At 54.6% G+C, this 22,249-nt stretch overlaps 5 protein-coding genes across 5 annotated transcripts; all 5 read right to left on the bottom strand.

The window, feature by feature from the left end:
• Nucleotides 1-237: 237 nt before the first annotated feature.
• On the bottom strand, nucleotides 238-1,746 carry ISF_00435 (transcription initiation factor TFIID subunit 7; the record flags this gene model as incomplete). Its single annotated transcript, XM_018844042.1, has 1 exon — nucleotides 238-1,746. One exon carries the CDS (start codon nucleotides 1,744-1,746, stop codon nucleotides 238-240), a length of 1,509 nt encoding a protein of 502 aa, XP_018708492.1.
• A 484-nt stretch (nucleotides 1,747-2,230) lies between these two features.
• Nucleotides 2,231-3,697, bottom strand: ISF_00434 (hypothetical protein; the record flags this gene model as incomplete). Its single annotated transcript, XM_018844041.1, has 1 exon — nucleotides 2,231-3,697. The coding sequence occupies one exon, from the start codon at nucleotides 3,695-3,697 to the stop codon at nucleotides 2,231-2,233; it is 1,467 nt and encodes a 488-aa protein (XP_018708491.1).
• Nucleotides 3,698-8,038: 4,341 nt separating this feature from the next.
• On the bottom strand, nucleotides 8,039-11,075 carry ISF_00433 (Kinesin, motor domain protein; the record flags this gene model as incomplete). Its single annotated transcript, XM_018844040.1, has 2 exons — nucleotides 8,039-10,182; nucleotides 10,238-11,075. The coding sequence occupies 2 exons, from the start codon at nucleotides 11,073-11,075 to the stop codon at nucleotides 8,039-8,041; spliced, it is 2,982 nt and encodes a 993-aa protein (XP_018708490.1).
• Nucleotides 11,076-16,430: 5,355 nt separating this feature from the next.
• ISF_00432 (Serine-threonine protein kinase 19) lies at nucleotides 16,431-17,546 on the bottom strand (the record flags this gene model as incomplete). The annotated part of the gene is made up of 1 exon (XM_018844039.1): nucleotides 16,431-17,546. One exon carries the CDS (start codon nucleotides 17,544-17,546, stop codon nucleotides 16,431-16,433), a length of 1,116 nt encoding a protein of 371 aa, XP_018708489.1.
• Nucleotides 17,547-18,211: 665 nt separating this feature from the next.
• ISF_00431 (sulfate transporter) lies at nucleotides 18,212-21,614 on the bottom strand (the record flags this gene model as incomplete). Its single annotated transcript, XM_018844038.1, has 3 exons — nucleotides 18,212-19,845; nucleotides 19,896-21,311; nucleotides 21,398-21,614. 3 exons carry the CDS (start codon nucleotides 21,612-21,614, stop codon nucleotides 18,212-18,214), a joined length of 3,267 nt encoding a protein of 1,088 aa, XP_018708488.1.
• Nucleotides 21,615-22,249: the final 635 nt, after the last annotated feature.

Genomic DNA, 22,249 nt, shown 5'->3' with positions numbered 1-22,249 from the left:
GCATAACGAACCCGCTTTGACTCCAACAAACCCAAGTGTTTTTCGCCCCGTCGCTCCGTAAAACGCCAAAAAGCAATACATGAAAACTTCCCATTAACGGAACGAAATGGTGCTTGCTTCCTGTTCGAGTCCCATGGTTACCTCGAATGCCCAGAAAAGAACAAGACCACGAACCGTCGTACCAAATGCTGCCAAAAAGAGATTGATCCTCCGCTTTCTCGCTCTTCTCCTTCTGCTTTAATCATCCGCCTCCATGCCAATCGACGACATCTTGAGCTCAATCTCCGACTTGAGCTGCTTGATCTGGGTCTCGAGTCGCTGTCGAAGGATCTTGTTCTGGGTCTTCTCCAGGTCGGCGCGGCGGTGGGCGAGCTGCTTCTTGAGGTCGTTGATGATGTCCTTGACGCCCTGGGCCTCGTCGCGAGCCGCACGCTGGTCCTCGTCCAGGTCTTCGTCGTCATCATCGTCGTCGTCATCCTCATCAGACTCTTCGGACTCCTCCATTTCGATGGAGGGGTGCACGGCGGGCGTGTTGGCCTGGGTCGTCATCGTAGGGGTACCGAAATCCATGCCTGTCGCTGGCGTGTCCGCCACGAGGTCGTCGGCAAACGCAGCCTCCAGGTCGGCCTCGAGGTCCATGTCGCCAGCCTCGCCAAAGTAGTCCATGGAGTCATCGAGCTCGCCCTCCGCGTCCTCGCCCTCCGCGTCCTCGTCCTCTTCTTCTGCCGCTGCCGCCGCCGCAACGCCATCGGGGTTGCTCTCGTCCACCCACTCCCACGCGGTGCCGTCGGCCATGCCGTCCTCGTCAAGCAGCCTCTCAACCTCCTGCTCCTTGTCCTCAATCTCCTTTCGTGATATGGTCTTCGCGAAGCGGCGGTTGACGCAGTCGTGCATCGGCGGGGTCAGCCCGTGCGGCCACTTGAAGCCGCCGCCGTCGATCACGCTCGGCAGCGGCGCCTTCTTGGCCTCGTCCTCGCTGCGCACCGGCTGGAAGGCGAGCAGCATCTGGCACACGTCGGCCGTCTTGAGGAAGGATTTCTTGTCCCACGTCTTCATCGACTCCGTGATGGTCGGCAGGTCCACCATGACGGCCGCGAACATCTGGCCGCGCACCGTCACCACCGCGCGGTGCGAGTCCTCGTCAAAGAACTTGAGCGAGATGTTAGCACCGCCCTGTTGACGGCTCACGCCCACCTTGCCCGTCTCCATCATGGTCCGCACGTAGTCGCTGTGCTCGCCTGGCACCATCCGCAGCACGAACTGTTCCTCGATCGCCGGGTCCAGCTCGCGATCGCTCGCCTCTGAGTCGTACCCGTCGCCCGGCGGGTGTACCGGCGGGCGGCCGCGCGCCTTTAGCACTAGTTGAGTGTGCGCGCCTCCAGCCGCCATCGCGGCCTTGGCCGGGCGGATCTTGATCTTGGTCGCGGGCGGCGCGGCGGCCGCGAGGGGCACGTCATCATCGTCATCTTCGTCGCGCTGTCGCTTCTTGCTTTCGACGAGTTTCTGAGTCGGTTTTGATTGCCTTCCCGCTTTTGTCTTGACGGGTGCCGCGTGGTCAACGCCGGGCGTGGCGGGCGTCGAGCCACTGAGTTTGAGCTTGACCTTCCGCGAGCCGCCGCCATCACCAGGCGTCGCGACCACGGCAGACGGCGGTGTATTAGTGATAAAGGACGTTGTTCGATTCAAGTTGATCTTTAATCGCGGCTTTGGAGGCCCGGCGGGTGTGCCCGGCCCTGTGTCAGCCATCGTAAATGATATGTAACGGGTTGATGAAGATGGAAGATGCAAGAACGCTGGATGGCAGCAATGTAGTCGTGGAGTTGCAAGCGTGGATTAAAGCGGGGCTTGTTCAACTGACGGGGACAAGTTGGCGTGACAGGATTATTGTCAGAAATCATGGAACTTCTGTCAATCTACTGTACATATGAGTAGTTTGCTGAGTTTGATGAGATAATAGATTACTTGCGTCTAAATATGGGTCGGTTTTATACTCTTGTGATGGAGTTGAATTAATTGGCGCGTGGTAAAGTGAATCGCTGAAAAATATATTGTTATGGTTTAACCGCGCCATTCAATAAATCCGAGGCCTTTAATATCCATCCAGGCTTGTTAACAAACGCCGGTATCTTAACCCTTGTAAACGGGCATGCAATGTAACAATTCAAAAATGTAAATGCCAAAACGCCGCAAAATGCTCAACAAAAAAAATCGAACGAATGCTATAATTAAGTTAGAGGTCAAGGCCTCGCCACCCATGGTTGCCGTCCACGTTGATCCATGTACCGGCCTCGATACCGTCCCATCCCTTCATGACCCCAAGAATTCTGCAGCCCATAGCACTGACAGCGCAGACAACCTTGTCACCGGCTCCGGAAAGGACGGCAAGGTCCATCATATAGGCGCGCCCGAGAAGGCTGCGGAGTTTGAGTGTCTGCTGGGACGGCCTCATCTTGGAGACAACTTGGGTTTCCGACAGATAGGGAGACGCGGCCGGTGCGTTGGCAGAGTTATCCTTGGCCTCGGAACCCAGGTGCCAGAAAATAGGAGCATAAAAGCCGCCTTCCCAACCGAAAGTGTCTTCGACGAAATGATGTAGCACGCGCGGATCGTTATTCGCGTCCTCGATATTATCCTTGGAAGCCAGCTGAATTCGATCCTGCGCGGGTACAAGGCTAGACAGTTCGTCTTCCTGGTACGTATTGGGATCATCAGATGCAAGCATGATGACGGAGTTGCGGTCACCTTCGTAGTCGATGCCAGCAGTCTCGTTGTAGTGCTCATCAATGAGTCTGTGCACCTTGCCCAAGTAGACCTCGGCAGGAATATAGGTATCCTTGTACTGGAACTCTAGAGGATGTCTGTCGCCATGGCGAATGTGAAGGCCGATAACGGGGGATCTGGTGGTCGTTGTCGCATGAGCCTCGGCCTTGCTCAGGATTTCGTGAATGCGCTTGTCAGTGTAACTTTCGTCGCCCTTGTTTAGCTTGAACATAGCCAAGTAGCCAGCCCGGGCCAGATTGAAGAGCTGCTGGGTCTCACCAATCTTGTGATCCAACTCAATTTTGCTCACTAATGCAGAGAGAATTTCTTTGGCATTGGTGTTTGAGACAACCAGGTGCCTGGCCTCAGCAGGGCAGGGCAAAATCTGGTGGCGTAGGGCCGGCTGGCACTTGGGTACAGGAGGTGCTTGGAAGATGTCGGTATACAAGCCGTAAGCCCAGCGGGAGTCATCTATGAAGAATGATTTTCCAAGTTCCCGGGCAATTCCGTATGATGTCCACATAGACATAAGGGCGTGGCCAATGCCGGCGTTTGTGCTTTCTAGAACGTAGGTCATGGAGCTCTGGCAGACCGGCAGATGGTCAACATCTGTCAGCCCAACGAAATTGCCAGTACGCAAACGCTTGGACGGCAAAATATCCGATGATGGGAGAAGATGCGTCTTTTCTGCCTCAGCAACATCAACAAAGTGATTGCGGCCACGACTTTTCAGTGGTGCTTGGCTGTTGGTGGTCTCAGAATCGGAAGTTTGGCGAATGGCAGCCTCGCGACAGTGCCCCATCATTTCCGAGTAATCTTCCATAGAAAGAGGGAAATGGTAGTTTCTGGGGATGGAAACGGTCCATTTAGAGCGGCCTCGGTTGTCGTCAATGACAATTGGGGTGGGAAAGTCGGGTAAATCATCCTGGGCAACCATGTTGTACTCGTCCTCGAGAAGGGTGAGTGGGCTGACGTGGTGCCCAAATAGGCGCACAAGAAGATATCCAAGACCTGATAATATGCAAAGGTAAAGAAAAAAGCGGATGAATCGACTTTGACGACGGGAGAACGGATTTGAAGAGGCTCGTTTGCGTCGAGGGACGAGCGACGGCAGACTTGGCGAGGGCGGCGGAGACCAGAGAAGACTGCTCAGCGGTAGTTGACTAGACGATGATGATGCAGAATCCTGGCCTTGTATGCGTTCGTGAAGGTTATAGGAAGCAGCTCGACGCAGGTTCATTCGCGGAGGAATGACCAGCAGCCGAGGATCGGAGAGGTCGAGTTGAGGTGTCATGATGACTATGTATAAGGAAAGACAATTAAAAGAAAGGCGAAACGCTCGATCAACGGCTGCGAGACGGTCTTCGAAGTAGGCGTCGTGTGTCCGAATAAGACCCCTTCAGAATATACCGGCTGAAAAGAAGGTAAAGGAAAAGAGATGCAGCAACAAGAGGCGGGGACAGTAAATGGGCCGGCCAGAGTCCGACCAGCGGGCACGGAGTAGCAGCTGCGGACAGAAGAGTGATGTATCCAGGACTCGGTCCTCTCCCTTTTATGAGGGCATTCCTTTGTAGCGGATTGAGGAATATAAGCCAGGGCCGTTCTTAGCAGACGTGGGATTGAAACCTTCGAGTATATAAGTGGCGGGTGTTTATGCGGCCGGCGCTAGGACAGTGAAACAAAAAAGTCCGCGTGTAATTGGAAAAAAATCGAGACAAGAAAATAGATGAAAAGAGGCGTTCGGTTGGCGACCCTTATTTTATGTTTGTTCGTTTCGCAATAACGAACGTCCTGTCTTTTTTTTTTAACGTTTTCCCTCGGGGGTTCGTTAAACGTTCGTACAATATCCCTGCACTGGCTGCTGGGGTCTGAAACGAGAGCCGCCGGGGGTTGGACCAGTGAGTGGCCGAGCTGAGCTGTGGTGTCGGAGCGGCGGGTGGAGACCGTTGAGGTGGAAGACGAAGAATCGGAGAATGGAAGAATTGAAGCTGAGAAGCCTTTGGTGATGGCGACGAATATTGTTTCCTCGGGATAGGTTGTGGAATGGAGGAAGAAATCGTAGAAAGAAAAAGCAGCGGTTGAATCCTTCCAACTGCAGAGGAGACAGGAATTCCCTGGCAGCCCGCCGGCCCGTCAAAAGATGGGCGGGCGTGGCAAACGGACAAGTGGCGACCAAAAACGGCAGGCAGGCAACAAGAGACGAAAGGGGCGACGGGGCCCGAGGAATTTCGTACAACAAAGCCCCTCTACTCCGTAATTACTGAGTACAATAAGAAGAGAAGAGATGCAAGTTTCACAAAGACGAGGAGACGAAAAGAAAAGGCATCACATCTGAGAGAATTGGGCACGGCTAACATGTGTACAGGCCTGACGTCGTTTGGGACAGTCAGATGCAACGATCGGCGGCTAGGGACGACCCATGTCGAGCGCGACCACCACCAGGAGCAAAAGGGTTTTTTTCTGCCATGATTTTTTCCCTGCAAGCCATCCGGAGACAGAGAGGGCTCGGACCAAGCTGGGCGAGCGGGATGGACGATTGCCATTGCAGCAGCATGGATGACGTTGTTTTGTCTTATTTCGCCGGCGCAATATTGGGATATGATACAACAAGCCCAGCCAACCTCCGGCCAGTACGGGAGCAAGGGAGGAAGCTAATACCGCCACTGGAATCCCTCCGATGCTGATGTAGGTGGGATGCTCAACGGCCAAGAAAAGTGGCTTGTGTATCTTGTCGCAGATTCCCCCACCCAACTGGCGCCACTTGGGGCCTTTTTCGTTCTTCATGTCCGCAGCATAATTAATACGGTCTGTCTATTATACTCACCCATACCTGTATTGGCATTCTTTCTAATCTATTATCAACAGTTTGCTGCAGTTTACTCAAGAACCGCTCCTCTCGTATGCGCAGCACGTACGTCAAACCACGTGTCGGTAGCCAAGGATATACCTCGTATAACTCGGTCCGATCCATGTTGCACTCTACGCCTTGCACCACGCACGAATTGAATCCTGCAAAGTACGGCTACTGCCTGCCCCATCTTCCTTCCAAGCCTTGTGCACCGCAAACTCGAGCAGGAATCAAAACGATCCAGACCAGAGGCAGTGCAGGCAGGGCCCCGAGTCGCCCGCTCCATCTCTTTGTTATACGAAGCAATATTTGCAAGTTATCCGCCCTGCTTCTTCTTCTCAGTAAGTAGCCTAGGCGAGTCGTCAACCCCCCCTGGTGCAACTGAAAAATTAGTGCCGTTTCATGCTGCGACGGGAGCCTCCTCCGGCTGCGCTGTGCAGCCAATCACGGCTCTCAAATCCAACAAGACTTGACTCTACATAGCACTATTCTGCCTACGCACAAGCAAGTCTTTATGCAGAATCTCAGCTCGCTTACCAGCAAGTGTTCGTTCGTTTTACTTTTTCTTTTTCTTCTTCTCTTTCCTTTTTCCAATGTAGCGTCTTCTTCAGCGGACGCACGCACACCATCATCCTCTTCCTGCCCCTCCTGAAAAGGCCGAGAGCCCTCGATTGGTGGAGCCCATGCCATTTTGACTTTTGACTCTTCACCAAGCAACAACAGCCTTCACCCGCCATCGAACCATTTCTTTACCGCCTATTATCATTCTTTTGCCAACGCTGATAGCGCGCATTTCGTTACCGTGTCTATTACCTGCTCGTTCGGCCACCTAAAAGCTTATGGAAGAAAGCGGCGGCACTGACTTGGAACTGACAGAGCAAGCACACCGCATCAACGTCTCTACGACCCCGCGTATAAGTCGAAACATGCGTAGATCATTCATGTGACTTCCCGTTTACTCTGCGATTCCTTTTTCTGCATTATGTGTACAGGATCTACTGCTTGACAAGTTCTGTCATATGCAGGGGCCTTTCGCGGTACTCTTTCAAGTATGGAGCAGCACAACTGTTTACCAGGACAGGACAGTCAACTGCCATCTCGCCATTTCCACCCTGTCATAGGCATCCTCTATCCCTCCATAACATGTTCCAGCCATTAAATCTTACAAACGCCTCCTTGGGCGCGTTCGATGCCTTCGGGGTCTCTCTTGACGGGCGCCCCGGCTCAAGAGACCGGCGCGCGGCGGCCGCATCCTTGAACGTGGACCGACCAAGCCCCAAGCCGGCGCCAACCAGGGCACCGGGTCGCCGTCGCTGACGTCGCGAAGAATGGCAAACCTGTCGAGCAAGTCACTGGTCGTCGCGTGAGGGCTGCCGGCGATCTCCCTTGGGTTGTAGATAGTCGCCTCGTCGTTGGGATAGTTGTGCCACCAATCGTCGCGCTTGCCTTCGCATACGCGAATGGCGCGGCGCCGGGATGCTGCAACCAATATTTGTCCTCATGTGCCTCGTTAAATGCGAGACTTTTCAACGCCGTAGCCCTCCGCAATGGCTTTCCAAACCCCATCCGCGTCTATGAGCTCAAAAACGTAACGTCGGGCACCACCACCACGTTTGGATCGCCTGAAATCATGGGCATAGCGTTGTCCATCTGCGGGGGAACTTGACCTCTAACGTGCCGGATCCAGCTTTGCAACCCTTGAATTCTTCGTAGCCCGTGTGCAAATAACAGGAAAATGTTCAACGACCTCAACGCGACGAGTCACCGCATCATGCTGGTTCGGGTGGCGGACCACGGAGCCTACATAACTTCCAAAGGTGACGGTCAAGGTCGACGACCAACCATGACTCTCGTTTTCCTCTCATCAAGCAAGAATTGACTATGCATGACGCTCATCAATCCGCATGATGTGACGGGTCCTGTTTGATCCTCCGCGGGACCCCCCTCCGCCCGAATGTCAAACACGACAGCTTCACCATCAAATGACCAAAGCATCTTCACTCGACATTATGCAACATGCCTGGAAATATAAATCTCGTCTCTTATGCAACAATCGATTATTCTTACAAAAAGCTTGCATCTTCTTCCTGGTCCGTATTGCTAACAAATCAGAGAATACCGCCAATCAAGGAAAAAGGAAGAAAAAGAACTGTCGTCGTAGAATCTGGGTATCCCGTAATAAAACGAATAAAGAAAAAAAAGTAATAGCCGTCATCCGTTTTCGCTAAAGCAAACCCAAAAAAAGAAAAAAAGAAGGCTTCCAAAAATGAAACGAAAAAGAAAAGACAAAGCTCCGTAGGGACCGCCGCCCTTGATCCGCACAAAACGCGCATGAAGCGCAATAAAAGAAACCGTAAAAGCTATACCTCGAACCCACGTATCAGGTCGCAGCCTTCACATTCAAATCACCTTTCCTCCCATCCATCTTCCTCACATGGCCTCGCCAACACTTTGACCCGTCCATACACTTGGTACTGCGGGAGACGTCGTCTGGCAGAGAGGTTCCAGCTGTTTTTCCTCCTCTCCCATGACGTCTAGCTTCGCCGCGGGTGGCAGTCTCACGCTGCCTCGCACGCCTCTAACGATCTGGCCGCTCTCCACCCGGTCTTGAATCATCTCCTCCAGCATCTTGTTCATCTCATCCACGCTCTTCGTTCGTCGTCCCTGACCCTTGTTCGGCGTTTGCTCCGTCATGGCCTTCTCAACCTCGGGGTTAGAGAATCGCACATCGGCCGATGCGTCAGCCGTGTCGCGCGAGCGTGCAGCGCTGCGCAGAGCTGCCAACATGCGGTCCTTGTCGTCCAGCCTGGCTCGAAGATCGGCGATTTCGGCATCCTTCTCTCGGAGGACTGCGGATACACTGTGATCCTCTCCAACCATGATGGCCTTGTTCGGTGCGGACAGGCCCACCGAGGTTCTTGACGAGCTCGCACGACGAGCTTGGAGCAGCCGCTTCTCCAGAGTCGCAATGTACCGGTTCTTGTCCGCCAAATCCGCCTGAAGTGCATGGTTTTGAGCCGTAAGCGACGCATTTCCATCTCCAAACTCGCCCATGCCATCTTCCTCCGTCCCGGGTACTCCTTCGCCATCACCACTCAGTCTTTGCCCGCCAGTCGAGCGTCTACCGATTGTTGACGATGAAGTAACCGACATTGTTCTATCTAGTAGAGAGTCGCGCCCACCGAGTGAGTCCCGGGCTGTGAAAGAATCCCGGGCCCCAAAAGAGTCGCGTCCGCTGGGCGTCGTCATGGATGATCGAACAGATCCTGTCAGCGAAAGTTGGGAGAACCTGGCATATTGGCTGAGCGAGCTGAGCGAGCCACTCGAATTCACCCCAATCGATTTTGAGCTCAGAATGAGACGGTTAAGGTGGTCGATACGTTCTTTGAGGGCGGTGCGCGCGAGCTGCATCTCCAACATCTGCTCTTCGCGTCGCTCGGCAGCTTCGAGCTCCAGTGCTCTCTCTTGCTCCTCATCCCTGTCTCTTTCGATCTCAGCCTCGTCCTTGGAGTTCTTCTTGTTCTTGGACTGGGCCGCCAGCTGCTGTCGAAGTTCCACAATCTCCATGCGATAACGTTCAAGCAACACTCTGGCGCCACCTTCACCGCCGGAGCCCAGAGCCTCCTCGGCCTTCTTGGCGTGACTGACAATGCTGTTCTTTGCTCTGCTCGCAAACTTGAGCGTGTTGAGAGTTTCCGTTGTGTGGCTGTTGGCAGCGGCCGCACTGTTGGCTGCTCCAATCTGAATGGTGCACAGAATACTGACTAACGAGTTACCAGCAAGTGCGCCTTGGAGCAATCTTGTCAGTTTGGAGTCACGGTAGGGCAGATGCTTTCCCTCTTTGTCAATGCCTTTGCCCTCCTTGTCCTTCCACTCTGAAAGCTTGGCAATAACGGTTCCCAGAGTAAGAAGGCTCTTGTTGATGTGGGCACCCTCCTGCCTGCGCTCCTTGGACTCGGCAGCCTTTTCTGAGCCAGCAAGATCAATCAGACTCAGCGTCGATACACGGACGCCACCAGGCGGGATCCCAGAGCGCTTGTTGCCCTCGGGAGCAGCACCTGGCAAGCGCTGACGGCTTTCAACGACAATTTGCACGACGGCGTGACTTCGCGAGCTACGGGCGTTAAATTGCGTACTTGCTGTTCGGCGCGCCTGGTCACCTCGAGCAATAACTCTCAGCAACTGCGTAGGGCTCTGCACAATCTCTTCCTTCAATGGCGTAGCATACACGCCGCGCTTGCTGTCTTCTCGAAGCTTGATCTCTTCTTGTTCGCCACCACTGGCTGGCATGCTCAGCAAGTCGTGGATTCTCTCGTTGTAAATTTCCAAGTAGCTCACGCGCAGGAGGAATTCCCGCGACGGAGTTTCACGAATATAAGAGAAAATATCCGTAATGGCCAAGGGAATAACACCAGGCTGAGTAGCGGTACCCTGCATGGAAAATGTTTTGCCTGTTCCGGTCATGCCGTAGGCAAATACAGTTCCGTGATAGCCCTCCATGACGCGACGTACGAGACGTTTGGCGATGTGGTCGTATACTCGGGAGTTATTATCATGTGTAGTGAACACGTTGTCTGTGTATATGTTAGCTGCGGTGGTCTCGCGTGTATAGGGACCGAACAAGCGTACCATAAGTATGGTCTCCTCCTTCCTTTCCTTTATATGAAATCAGTGATTTGCGCCCGTCCACCATCCATTCACCCTCAGGATTCTGCTCCTTTCCAGACGTGTCAGGACGGACACGGACACTGACAACAACATTGCCCTTGCCCTCAGATTTGGACGATCGCTTGTCTGAAATTGCTGAGCTGAGGGCAGACGCACTCGCCTCCGAGTTTGGGTTTTGGGTTTCCATCGGTTCGTCGTAGGTAGTAGCGGAAGTTGAATATGAATCCTGGGCAGAGGAGCTTCGGCTCTGGGTTGGGGATCCAATGCTAATGAGGCCGTCGGACATGCGAATGGATTTGCCCTCGCCGCTACCATTAAGCAGACTAGGTGTGGTGGGCGCGTAGGGGCTCTGTGATGCCAATTCCTTGGGTAGTTTCGATTTGCGAGCGGTGCGAGGTGTTTTTTCGTGGACGAGCGAGCTGGGTGGAAGACTGCTCGATCGTTGTTCTCCACGAGGAGGGTGAGGGAAAGAGTTGATGCTAACACTCTTCCTCAAAGTCTTCCCGGCGCCGTTCACAGGCGTGGGAAGGCCCTTGAGCTGGGGTATCGAAGGTATCGCAGCTGGCGTTGGCGGATTCAGGTTCATAGATGGGGCGCGAAGGCCGCTGCGAGGCGTTGTGGGGTTGGTGGCAGTGCCAGATGGCCGAGGAATACTTGGAGCTGGGCTTGCGGATGGTGATGGAGGAGCTGTGAGCGCGCCTCCTGTTGTTCTTCTGGATTTCGAGACTGGCAAGGCCGGCAGAGCCATGTTTGGCGGCCCGTTTGACGGCCGTGAGGGGCGGGGCAGGGTGGTAGCCATGCCGGTGGATGTTTATATGCGTATATGATGTGAGATTTTCGATCTCGTGGGCGAGTCTTCGATCCTGCTTAGTTCTTTGTAAAGGTAAAGCCAGGACAGACAGAGGAGTTGGCACTCAAAGGCCGAGTGAGTCCATGAATGGCTGCCGTCGATCGAGGAAGCGTCGGCCTCAGAGTCGGTCGGGGGCGGACGTTGGCCTGTCGCACGAGGAAAGCCACTACCGCTCAGAAGGGCGAAAAAAAGAGGGAGTTGGTACTGGCTTGTCTTAGTAACAATGATCGACCAGCCCGTGGGCGGGACTATAATAGGCGAATGTCTTATGAGGCGGTGAAGTGGCGGCCTGGTAATGGATCTAGTACAGCAACTGCATGGAGTTGTCAGTACTGCGATGAACAGCTAGAAGGGCATGTAAAAGAGGTGAGAAAGGACGAGGCGAAGAGCGCAAGCTAAACTTGCGGGCTTGGTCGGTGAGGAATAGAACCTCGCGAAGAAGCGGTTCATGTCAGGAGAGGTAGTACTTCGGTATGCTGTGTTGCTTGGATGCAGCAAGAGCGCGGCAAGGTCTGCACGACAGCCGGTCCGCAACACAGAGGCAAAAGCAAGTGAATGAATAATGGACGGGCCGATGACATGCGTCTCGGGCACTAAAAAGTTGGCCAAGGAGACAAAAAAGAATATGCATACATAAAAGAGTGGGCGGTAGTGAGGTTTCCTTTTTCCAGTCGTTATGGACGATGGTTGAAGCTGACCAGTCGGGCCGTGCCACCAAGAAAGCAGAGCCGTTGTCGCAGGGTGAACGGAGTACAAGATGTCTCGCGCGCCCCTTATTAAGAATGAGCGGAGGGCAGAAAAAGAAACGGGAAATGCGAATGCGACGGGAGCAAAGGAGGGCCAAGGGGAAGAATTGGCGATGCAAGAGCAGTAGTTGATTCTGGGGAAGAGGAGAGAGAGGGAAGACGTTGGGAGGGGAGGAGATACAAGATGAGAGGGCAAAGGGAGATGGACAGCCTGACAGTCTGGAGCGATTGGCGTTGGGAGCCCTGGTGTGTTTAGGGGATGATTATAGGTGATTTAGGCTAAAAGCTACCTGTAAAGCAACTTCAAGGGACCCGACCAGGTACCCGTTTCGTGGCGTGCCGCGGGTACCTTACAGTGGCAACAGTGGCTGCTTCAGTCACTTCCATGCGGCGCAGTTGGACACAGCGCATAAAGGTAAAGGCTTGCCGAGTCGGGGAGCCGCAGCCTGCAGACCAGCAGCTGAAAATACCTCCTACACAACACAAATACCGGAATATCCACCGCAAATACGACTCTATTTTCTTCAGTATAATAAACTCTGTCCATCTTGGACAAGGCGCAGAAAGACTGGCCAAAAGGGGCGGACTGGGTTGCATGCCGAGCGAGTTCCGCGCCCTGTAAGGAGGCGGGCGGCCAACAACAGCTTCTGCTGGACTCTCTTAGACTTGATTGCTGATTCAGAACGACAATTAGAATTGAAAAAAGAAGCCGCTCGTTTACAGTATTCACTCACAAGACGGCGTTGACAGCCCCAAAGCAACCACGGTGACTGGCCGGCTGAGTGACTGGTCAACTACTCAGGTCAACTGACGACGATGGGGCGACCGGGGGGACCAGACCTCTACTAATTACCGTAATTACCTGGACAGGGGATGCTCGACAATGTCCGGGGTCTCTACCCAGTTGCTCGACAATCAGCATCTCGTGGCAAAGCACTCGGCCGCGCCTCTGGACTAGATCAGGGGCGGCGCCGGGGTCTGGCCTACGCTATTGGAGGTCTAGTTGAGAACGATTGTGAGGGGAGAACATGGGTTCATGACAGTGGCCCGCGATAAAAATCCGAGCGAGTTTTCCAGCAATCTAGTGGCGCAATCACACTGCATGATAATTTAGTACAGCAGTACTCCGTACCCGGTGGTGGTCGCCCAACAGATAACTACCTTGTACATAGTTACTGGCTCGTTTGGATAGGCGGATGCCTGCCTTGCTTCCACTGCATGCTGCATCTCAGCCAATTTGCCCCTTGCCTGGCTGCAAGACATGAATCCTGGATCATCCGCCCTATCGGAATTGAATTGTCGTGGCCCATTTGCCCAATGCACTGCATCTCTTCGCGCGCATCGCGTCACAGCGTTGCCCCCCCCTTGACCCGTCGTGGCTGCAGGCCGCCCCGGGAACCAAGAGGAAGAGGAAGAGGAAGAGGGAAAAGAAGCCACGATCCCGGCTGCTAAAAAGGGACCATGATTTGACTTTATTAGAGCCAACGCCAAAATGACAACGCCCCTGAATACTGGGTACACCTCGGAAGGCGTCTTGTCAAAATTGGCGATGGTTGGCAGTCGAACCACTGGTCAACTCTGTTAATTACGGTGTCTACTAAGCCGCACTAATAAAGTTAGTTGCTGGCAAACAACATCTCGCTGGGGAAGACGGCAAAGCTCTAGAATAGCCCCTAACTTCCTTCCAGGTAGCGCTGCCCCGCCATCCCTGGGCTAGCCTCCACGCTACTTGTCGTCGTTCGCTGCTGCTGCATTATCACCATCACCATCACCATCACCATCACATTTCCATCAACAGCAATATGCTGCCCATTCATCAGACTTTTTCTCACGCCTTCTGCACCAGAGCACACTCGCACGGCTCCGCCCCACCACGGTGCCCTTCCAGGCTCCCACCAACCCAACCCAACTTCTTGGGACAGCTGCCAATCTAGCCAATCGCGTCAGAGCCTACCAAGTAATCTATCTGACTCGAGTCCAAAGTCTGTGGTAAGCATCAATTTGATTGTTGCTCCTCCAAGCTTTTCAAATACTGGGTAACTGGTAATATATATCCCACAGTATCACATCTCTGATTCATGCAGTATTCACAGCTTTACCTCTCAACCTACGAATAGTTACCAACGCGTGGCGTTTGTCCAGCACCCCTACAAACAACACGCCTGTCCCTACATGAACTCATCCGAGACATGCAGCCGTTCTCTGCACAGCCTGATTATTGCCTTCCAACCTCGGTCGGACATCGATCTCTCGCAGCGCTGCACGACCTCTGCCCACCTGTCTCTGCCCAACTCGACGCTGCACCACGCAGTTTTAGCTCCATTACCACCCTGCACACACCAACAAAGCACCCTTGTTGGACACAGAGATCATCACGCCAAGACTCCACAAGCCGGGAGCCAAATTTTTCTCCCAGGACTCAGACTCACGCTCACCAGCAGAGGTCCCCAGATCCGGCACCTCTCGGCACCAGGCGTACCAACGGGTACGGACTGAAACTGCTCTTCTCCGACAGACGAGGAATTCCTCGCCAGATTGTCACTAATTGCCTTCAACCCCGCCGTGGCGCTGTCATTTTGCGCTGACCATTCTCTGATTAAAGGTGCTTGTCTGCAGTACTCAAAAGGTTCCCCTCATTGCGACGGGTAGGCCCGTCAATCTGCTCGCATGCTCAGAGCTCCAACGCCAAGACCTAACTCGCTTGTGCTCAGGCTTCATCTGGCCTATATGGCTTGCACGCCGCCCCCGACTCTGACAGTCGCTATCCAAATTGCCTTTCGCACTTTTCGATGTTAGCTGCCCATCACTGAAGCTTTGATAGCCTCCCCACTGAGGAGCAATGCCTACTACCTACCGATCTTGGGCAAACGGCATCTACCAGTAGACAGTCATTGATACTTGACTCGCCCACTGGCTACCAATATCGAGTGGCCTTCTCTCAGCAGTCCCTACCCTCGGCCTTCAAGCACCTGAGCGGCACGACTAGTTATCCAGTAGATACCCGTTCGGATACGTACCACAAGATGCAGGTACAAGGAGATTTAAGCCTCAGGGGCAACAAAGGTGGAATATGCCGAGCCCTGCACCGACCAGTCTGCATGCAACCATGTCCCAAATCGACAGTCGACAGCACCAAGTAACTACTTAGTACAGTTGCATTCAGATGGCCATCGGGTACGTGATGTGCCAGTTCGTGCAGTTTTGTCTCTTTATCCTAGTCACCCCGCCGAACAACATCCATCACTTCACGGAAAGTCGGCTAGCTGTACCAAAGCGTCGCGATCAGGCCTGGATGCTGTAGTCCTGTATCCGTACGTCACCTGGCGATCATGAAAGCCGAGCGTCTGCCTCGTACGCCTGCAACAGGAAGGAGAGCGGGAAAGCGATACCATACTAATGCAGGCACAATGTCGGCAGCTGGCCGGCCCACGATAGCATGGGGATAGATTAACAGGTTCTGCCCAAGCTCCTTGGCTCGCTCGACATGTCCCCGCTCTGCTGCAGAAGACGCTCGCAATTGCAGCATTGTGATATGTTGGAGGGCCAATGCGGATACAATAACCGGATACTGGCAACGTCCTGTAGCCGAGGACGTCCTCTCCGGTAACTATCGAACGGCCAGCTTTCCTATCGGCCGTGCGCGGTTGTCCTTGCCTGGGCGGGAGCCTAGACTGCTCTTGATTGATGATCGACACTGGCAAGCACCTCTACGCCACAGGTCCCGGCGGCGCATTGCTCATCAAACCGGATGGTGTCCTGCAGGATTCAAGGAGTCGCTCCCGCGCGGGGTTGACAAGTTTCTAAAACATCTCCGCGCTGCACTTTGTTCCTATGGCCATTCCGTCCGATCCATGGTCAATCAAAGTCAAGACGAGAAAAAGGCAAAAAAGCCTTTACAATATGGCTCAATGGCGGTCACGTCTGTTTGACGCGCCACCAGAAGCACGGTCACGCGGCTCGCACGCCGCTCAGCTGGTTGAACTGACGTCCTGCACATGCCATACCAGTGTTCAGCTTATTGTCAACTCCTTGATTCATTTACACCGTCGGTCCTGTGGCAACCTCCTCCACCAGTTCGCTTTCGACGTTGGCGGTTCCGTCTTCATGGTAGTGTATCAATAGTGTGACAGTGTCAATTCTGTTATAAGGACTAACGATTTCTCATTTATTAAGGATGGAGGAACTCGGTCACCCATAGCAAACCCTTGGGTGCCCAGACTAGCATTTGCGTGACGACCAGCCTCTTGCCCATGTCGCATCACAGCATTCACATCTCCAAGTCGCAGTCCAGTTTTGGATCGTCAGCGACTGCAAATGCGATATTGCCCCGTCGCCTTCCCTGTTTATTAGTTACTTACCATTCCTATAACCGGTTAAAAGCTTTCGACCAGTACAGAGATGACGTGAGTGTTCGGACCGAGAGCTTTCATGGTATAGGGGGTGTTATATCACACACGAAACCACCGAGCAGCCACGCACGAAACCCCAAAGCGTGAAAGGCCAACGCAGCCAATGTTCGACGATGCACAAAGGAAAAATCGACTATTCGTAATACAAATCAACTCCCCAGGGCTCTCACCCCACGACCAACCGCCCCTGTCTGGAACACTTCCACGACGCCCAGACCGACGGCCTCGCCAAGCACCCATGTCCACTCGAGGCCGTGCAGGTCCCTCCACCGCGGCCCGTGTAGGCCGCCGCCCTCGAAACGCTCACGGAGCCAGTCCTCGGGGCCCTCGCCCCATCGCGTCCGGCCCAGCGTCTCGCGCAGCCAGCTGAGGGCGTCCTCAGCGAGCTTCAGGTGGCGGCCGTGCCCAGGAATTGCGACGCGGTAGCAGTCGTCCGCCGCCGCCGAGGCCGCCAAGCCGCCACCACCGGCCAGGTGCACCGCATTTTGCCCGCCGACAGCCGACAGCGTTACGCGGTCCTCGGGCCGGACGTGCAGGGTCGTCGCCGGCGCGGAACTAGTCGCAGCGCTGGTCAGGAAGCCCGCGCGCACCAGCTCGTCCACCTGCGCGTCGTCCAGCGCCCGGCCGCCGCCGCCGCCGCCGCCACCCCCACCGAGCGTCTGCGCCATCGGGTTGTCTTGCAGGAAGCGCACGTACGCCTCGGCCGTCGCCGGCGACACCGCGCGGCTGGCGCGCAGCATGGCGAGGAGCAGCGTCGTCTCGATGAGCGCCTCGCCCGCGGTCCCACGCCGCTCCACACGCACGCGGCGCAGCGCACCCCGGCCCAGAAGCTCGGCAATCTCGCGCTCTACGCGCGTCGGGCTCCCGCGGGCGAGGACGGCGTGCACGTGGCCGGCGGTGACGAGCGGCGGCATGGTGGCGCGCCGGCGCAGCAGCTCGGTGCGCCGCGTGGACGCGAAGCCCGTCTCGGGCACGGGCGTGAACATGTGCGCGCGGATGTACCGCATCGCCTGGATCACATCTCGCAGACTGAGCTCCGTCACGAGAAGCGTCGCGATGCCGGCGTCCTCGAGCTTGTCTGTGAAGAGCTCACCGTTGTCGTCGTCGGCGGCGGCGGCGGCGTTCTTCTTCTGCGAGCCGCCCGGCTTCTTGCGGGGTGAGGCTGAGGGCGTGGTGTTGGCGGACGACGGCCGCGGGCCGGTAGGTCGTGAGGGCTTTCTGACGCGATTGCCGCCGCCGAGTATTGACTGTAGGCTCTTTGGCATGGTATATGTGTAATAAAAAATTACCTTGCTTGACTCTTGGCGATTTGGACTGGGGAGGCGCGCGTGGAGATGACCTTCGGGAGGCTTCTGAGAATGATTGTAGTGAGATTGAGTGGCAAGAAGCATCTACCCCGCCATCTCAAAACACCGAATTTGGCACTGAAAAATAGTTCAGCATCCAAAAGCAGATGTATGGATGGATATTATCGCCCTTTTTGACTCGCCGTGCCACGGCGGGGTATGAAGTTGTCGAAGCAGACTTTGGAAGCAACAGATGCTTAATAATACCCTATACCTTCACCTTAGTTTTGTCTGCGCTAGGCGCCACCTCAACAACCGCTTCCAGTGCTGGGGCCTTGCGCGCGCGACGCAGTCGCCAGAGACTTTATCATGAGCACCATGTCAGAGGACCAAGGGGGCCTGCGACACGACGTAGGTTGGGTGAAAATTACAAGGATTTCCATATGGCAATTCATGCACGAAGATAAAGAATGTGGTGCTATAATCCAAATATGCAATTTTGGTCAGATGCAATGCTATGATTCTGTGCCACATGGCAAAATATACTGTTGCTCGGAGATCAAATCAAAAGATAGCCTCTTATTCCCTCAAGCCTACACCACCTCACCCCCCTCAATAACTCTCCTCGTCTCCCCCTTCACCCACTACCCAGCCGTGGTCAAGATGTACGACGTAATCGAACTCATCCGCTCCGTCGTCAGCTTAAGCGAGATGCGTAGCAGCTCGCCCGCAATGTCCGGCCGCTCCCGCTGCAGTTGTTCCCACGCCTCGCGGCTCATGAGCCAGGCGACGCAGTCGCGCTCCACTGTGACCGTGGCGGTGCGGCTTGTCTCCGAGAAGAAGGGCAGCTCGCCGCACGTGGTGCCGGCCACGATGTTCTCGCACAGCCAGCCCTGCGGCAGGTCGTACTCGGCGCGTAGGATGCCCCGCTCTAGCAGGTAGAAGCCGGTCGCGGCCTCGCCCCGGCAGAAGAGCGTCGTGCCGGCCATGTACTCGCGGCGCTGGAAGAAGCGTGTCGCCGGGAACCAAAAGTCCTCGTTCTTATCGCTCAGGCCCTGGAAGATCTGCAGCATGATGCGCAGAGGTTCGTTAAAGCTCTGCCACCTCGGCGAGCGCTGTGTCTCGGTTGTGTTGAGCGCTTGGTGGGCGGCTTGGACCAGGTGCGTCTGGCGAGGCGAGTTGAACGGCGGATCAAACGATGAGAGCTGCGATGTCGTTCCAGTTGGTACATCGAGATTTGCCGTAGGCACGCGCTCGTTAGAGTTAATAGCTTCCTGTCTGGCATACAGGGTCTTGAGAAATTCGTTTTCGCAAAACTCCAGCGCCGAGTTGAGGTCAGGCAGCATGACAACTTCAATCTTGCCACTACCAATGCCAACCGCGCGAAGGTTTCTACCGAGTTGAGAGGAAGCATCTACTCCGCTGAGAATCAACAGAACCCCTCTCTTGTCCAACAGTCTGCTGATGGTGTTGAAAGCTTCGCCAGCAGAATAGTCCAGGTCACTAACATGCCACAAGTCGAGGACCAAGAACTTGATGGGGCGACTTTCGAAAGTAGCATCATCGAGAAGACCTCTGATCTTCTCCTCAACACTCACAATCGTGCCAAAGAACAGATATCCAGTAAGCTTGATGATGTAGGTTTGCTGGCCGACATGGTTGAGGTAGTGATGCTGAGATGGATTGCGCCGCACAGTAGAAGAGACGACATCACCGTCGAAAGTGGCACGGATAGCAGACACTCTAGAAGTTTGAATGACAAGCGAGGCGAACGCGAGAACGATACCGACGCCAATACCCACAACAAAGTCGTAGGTACCCATTACCAAGACAATAATAATAACTGTCAGATACTCCGCGAGCTTCAACTTTTTGCGAGGGAGCCACACTGCTTCCAGCAACAGCTCAAAGCCCAGATCAAAAATTAGAGTACCGACCATCATGACAGGGATATAGCCCATCATGCCAGGCCCAATTACCATGACAGCAAATGTCAGCGCTGCCAACATGTATCCGGCCAGCCGACGATTGCCACCAGACCGGATCACGAAAACGGTGTTGGCGTAGACTAGGTAGTTTTGGATGCTGCCCAGGCAACCGGATAGAAAGTTGGAGTATCCGTGAAGCTTTAACTCTCTATCCAGATCGGCGTTGTCCTCGCCGGTGTTCAATGCCAAAGCAGGAACATTGATGGGGACATGGAGAACGCCGAAAAATGTCAAAGCAAGCATGGCAGGAATGACCTGTATAATAGCATCCCAGCGAACAAGATTGAACTCTAGTCAAACATTAGCGGGTTTTCTGAACCGATAGACACGTGCAACTCACTGTAAAGGGTGTAGAAGTACCACCAAGGCTCACCTGGTGGTGGCCCTTGGAAAATCCAACCTCGATCACGAAGATCATCCACCTCAAGGGCATCGATGGCGGTGACAAAGATGAAAAATACCAGAGGGATAGCGAGGATGAAGAGTGGCAAGAAGTACTTTGAAGCGCCCTTCATCTGGCCGTAGAACAAGACTACGGCCAGGACCAGTGGGAAGATCCAAAGCAGTATCGTCTCAGGTTGAGTAAGTTGCTTAAAGGTGTCGAGATCGTACTTGATATTCCCATCTAGGCGTGCCGAAACTTCGAGTCCGGTGGAAATGAGGAAGTAGCCAACACCGCCGATGCAGCCAATCAATATGTGACGGGGGATAAAGCCGACCATGAAGCCGAACTTGAACTTGCCCATCAGATAAAAGACTAGGCCAGTCACGAGAGAGCTGGTAGCATAGGCAACGATTGTCGTCGCGATAACAGCATCCGGGTTGTCCTCGCCCACGACGTCTAGGATCTTCTGTGCCATGTTGTGGAAGAATGGGACGACCTCGATCAGCTCCGAGCCGACTGCCCCCTTGAAGATGCTGCCGGTTGAGAAAACCAACTGAGAGACGATGGTGCTCACGTAGTAAATAGAGATTCCGGCAGATCCCAAATGAGAGAATAGGGGGGTGCCGAGAGGAAAGAGAATCATGCCGTATGACAGAGCATCGAGGATGTTGAGAAGAAGGCCGACTGCGACAGCGGGTAGGCAAGACAGCGGTTCTAGGAGAACGTGTTGCGCCATAGCCTTGCTGTTCCACCGGGTGGGGTTTGTTGCGACTTTGACGCCGTGAATAAAGCCGAACTTGACCTCTTGAGACTGTTCGCGAACCTTGCCAAACCAATTGCGCTTCGCGGGCCGCTCCTGGCCTTCGAGAATGGCCTCTGCTTCGTAGCTAGTGTCAGAGGAAGCAGAAAGCAGCGGCGTGCGTTCGCTCACGAGCTCCTCAATCGCAGAGATATGGTTCCAGGCTTTAGGAGAGCCGACGGCTTCACTGCTCCTGGCGGCGGGAAGCGTCTCGGACGCGATGGACTTGGCACGATCTGCCTTGGGTGTTGTCTCGGTGTCTGATTCCGGAGGGGATGCCCGCTTTAGGAGGTTGGCAATCACAGACGGCCCGGGGGTGTCCTCGTCGCCTAAATGCTCGGTGCTCTCATCCGGTGATGCGGGCTCTGAGACCTCCGGTATCGCAGGAGAGCCACGCCGGACATCGGGAACAGAATCGGCGTCATCCTCATGATGGAAGACATCGTGGATAGAGGATCGCGGACGTTGCAGCAAGGCCCTGTTACGCTGGGAGCCGTCGGAGAGGAAGTAGTTGGCCAATTCGGCAGTATCTTCGCGAACTGTGCGAGCGTTCTGCAGACTGTCGACCGGAGCTATGTCTTGTTAGCAGAGAATACGCGGCACAGCAAGCACTTGTGTGATAAGGAGGCCACAGTCAGTGTAAGTGCGTGAGGGATACCTAAGTTGTCGTGAGATACGCCATGAATGAAAGACCGAATAGGTTCTCGGTGCGCCTGGCTGGAAGCAACCGATGAAGAGAGGGCGGGGGGCACGGCGACGGGCTGAGAGCTCGTTTGGGACTCATTGGTGACGGTGCGCGCCAAGTCTGCCTGCGAAGAGGATACGCTGGACGCCCTCTTCCTCCAGGAGGAGAAGCCCGAGCCCGAATTGGACATGTTCCAAAGGGTGTTGGGTGTTGGGCGGCGTTGGCGCAGCTTCAGGGCAGGTGAAGATCAATGATGGAGCCCGGGTCGCTACGCTGATCGCATGCGGCAGCTCGAGTCGACAGCAACAAGCGTAGGGTGTGAGAGGCGCGGAGGATTAGGAGTGGCAAGACTAAAGAGTTTCCATGCTGGAAGGGCAGAAGGGAGACTATCACGATCGAAGAGAGAAAGATGAAGATAAAGGAGAGGAGTACACCCACCCTTTGCCGGATCCTGCATGTGCAAACGGGAGATTTTCCAGTAGTTAGCTTGGACCAAGAACTTGGTTCAAAATGCTGAGTCCCCAGTTTCCAGGTAGAGTTTAGCGCTGAGCCCGGCGGGGAGGGAGTAGGCGCTGTTGGTGGTCCTTTGGGGAAGCTGAAAGATAAGGATAGATAGACGAGAATGGCGAGGGTGGAAAGTACAGTATAATGTTTATATACCTACATATGTATCCGTACGCAAGTAAAAACAGAAGAAGGAATTTGCCTCTTGTATTCATTTCGCTAAATTTGTGTCAGGAATAACGTGTCGTTTCCTGGCTGTTACAGGTCTGTCGCCCCAGCTACAGGCAGTAATAGCGCTGCATCCACTGAAATGATAATATT

Source organism: Cordyceps fumosorosea (assembly GCF_001636725.1).
Source record: "Cordyceps fumosorosea ARSEF 2679 chromosome Unknown scaffold_1, whole genome shotgun sequence".
Taxonomy (NCBI): Eukaryota; Fungi; Ascomycota; class Sordariomycetes; order Hypocreales; family Cordycipitaceae; genus Cordyceps; species Cordyceps fumosorosea.
Note: the sequence above shows the minus strand (reverse complement) of the source record. Positions and strands in the feature narration are given on the sequence as shown.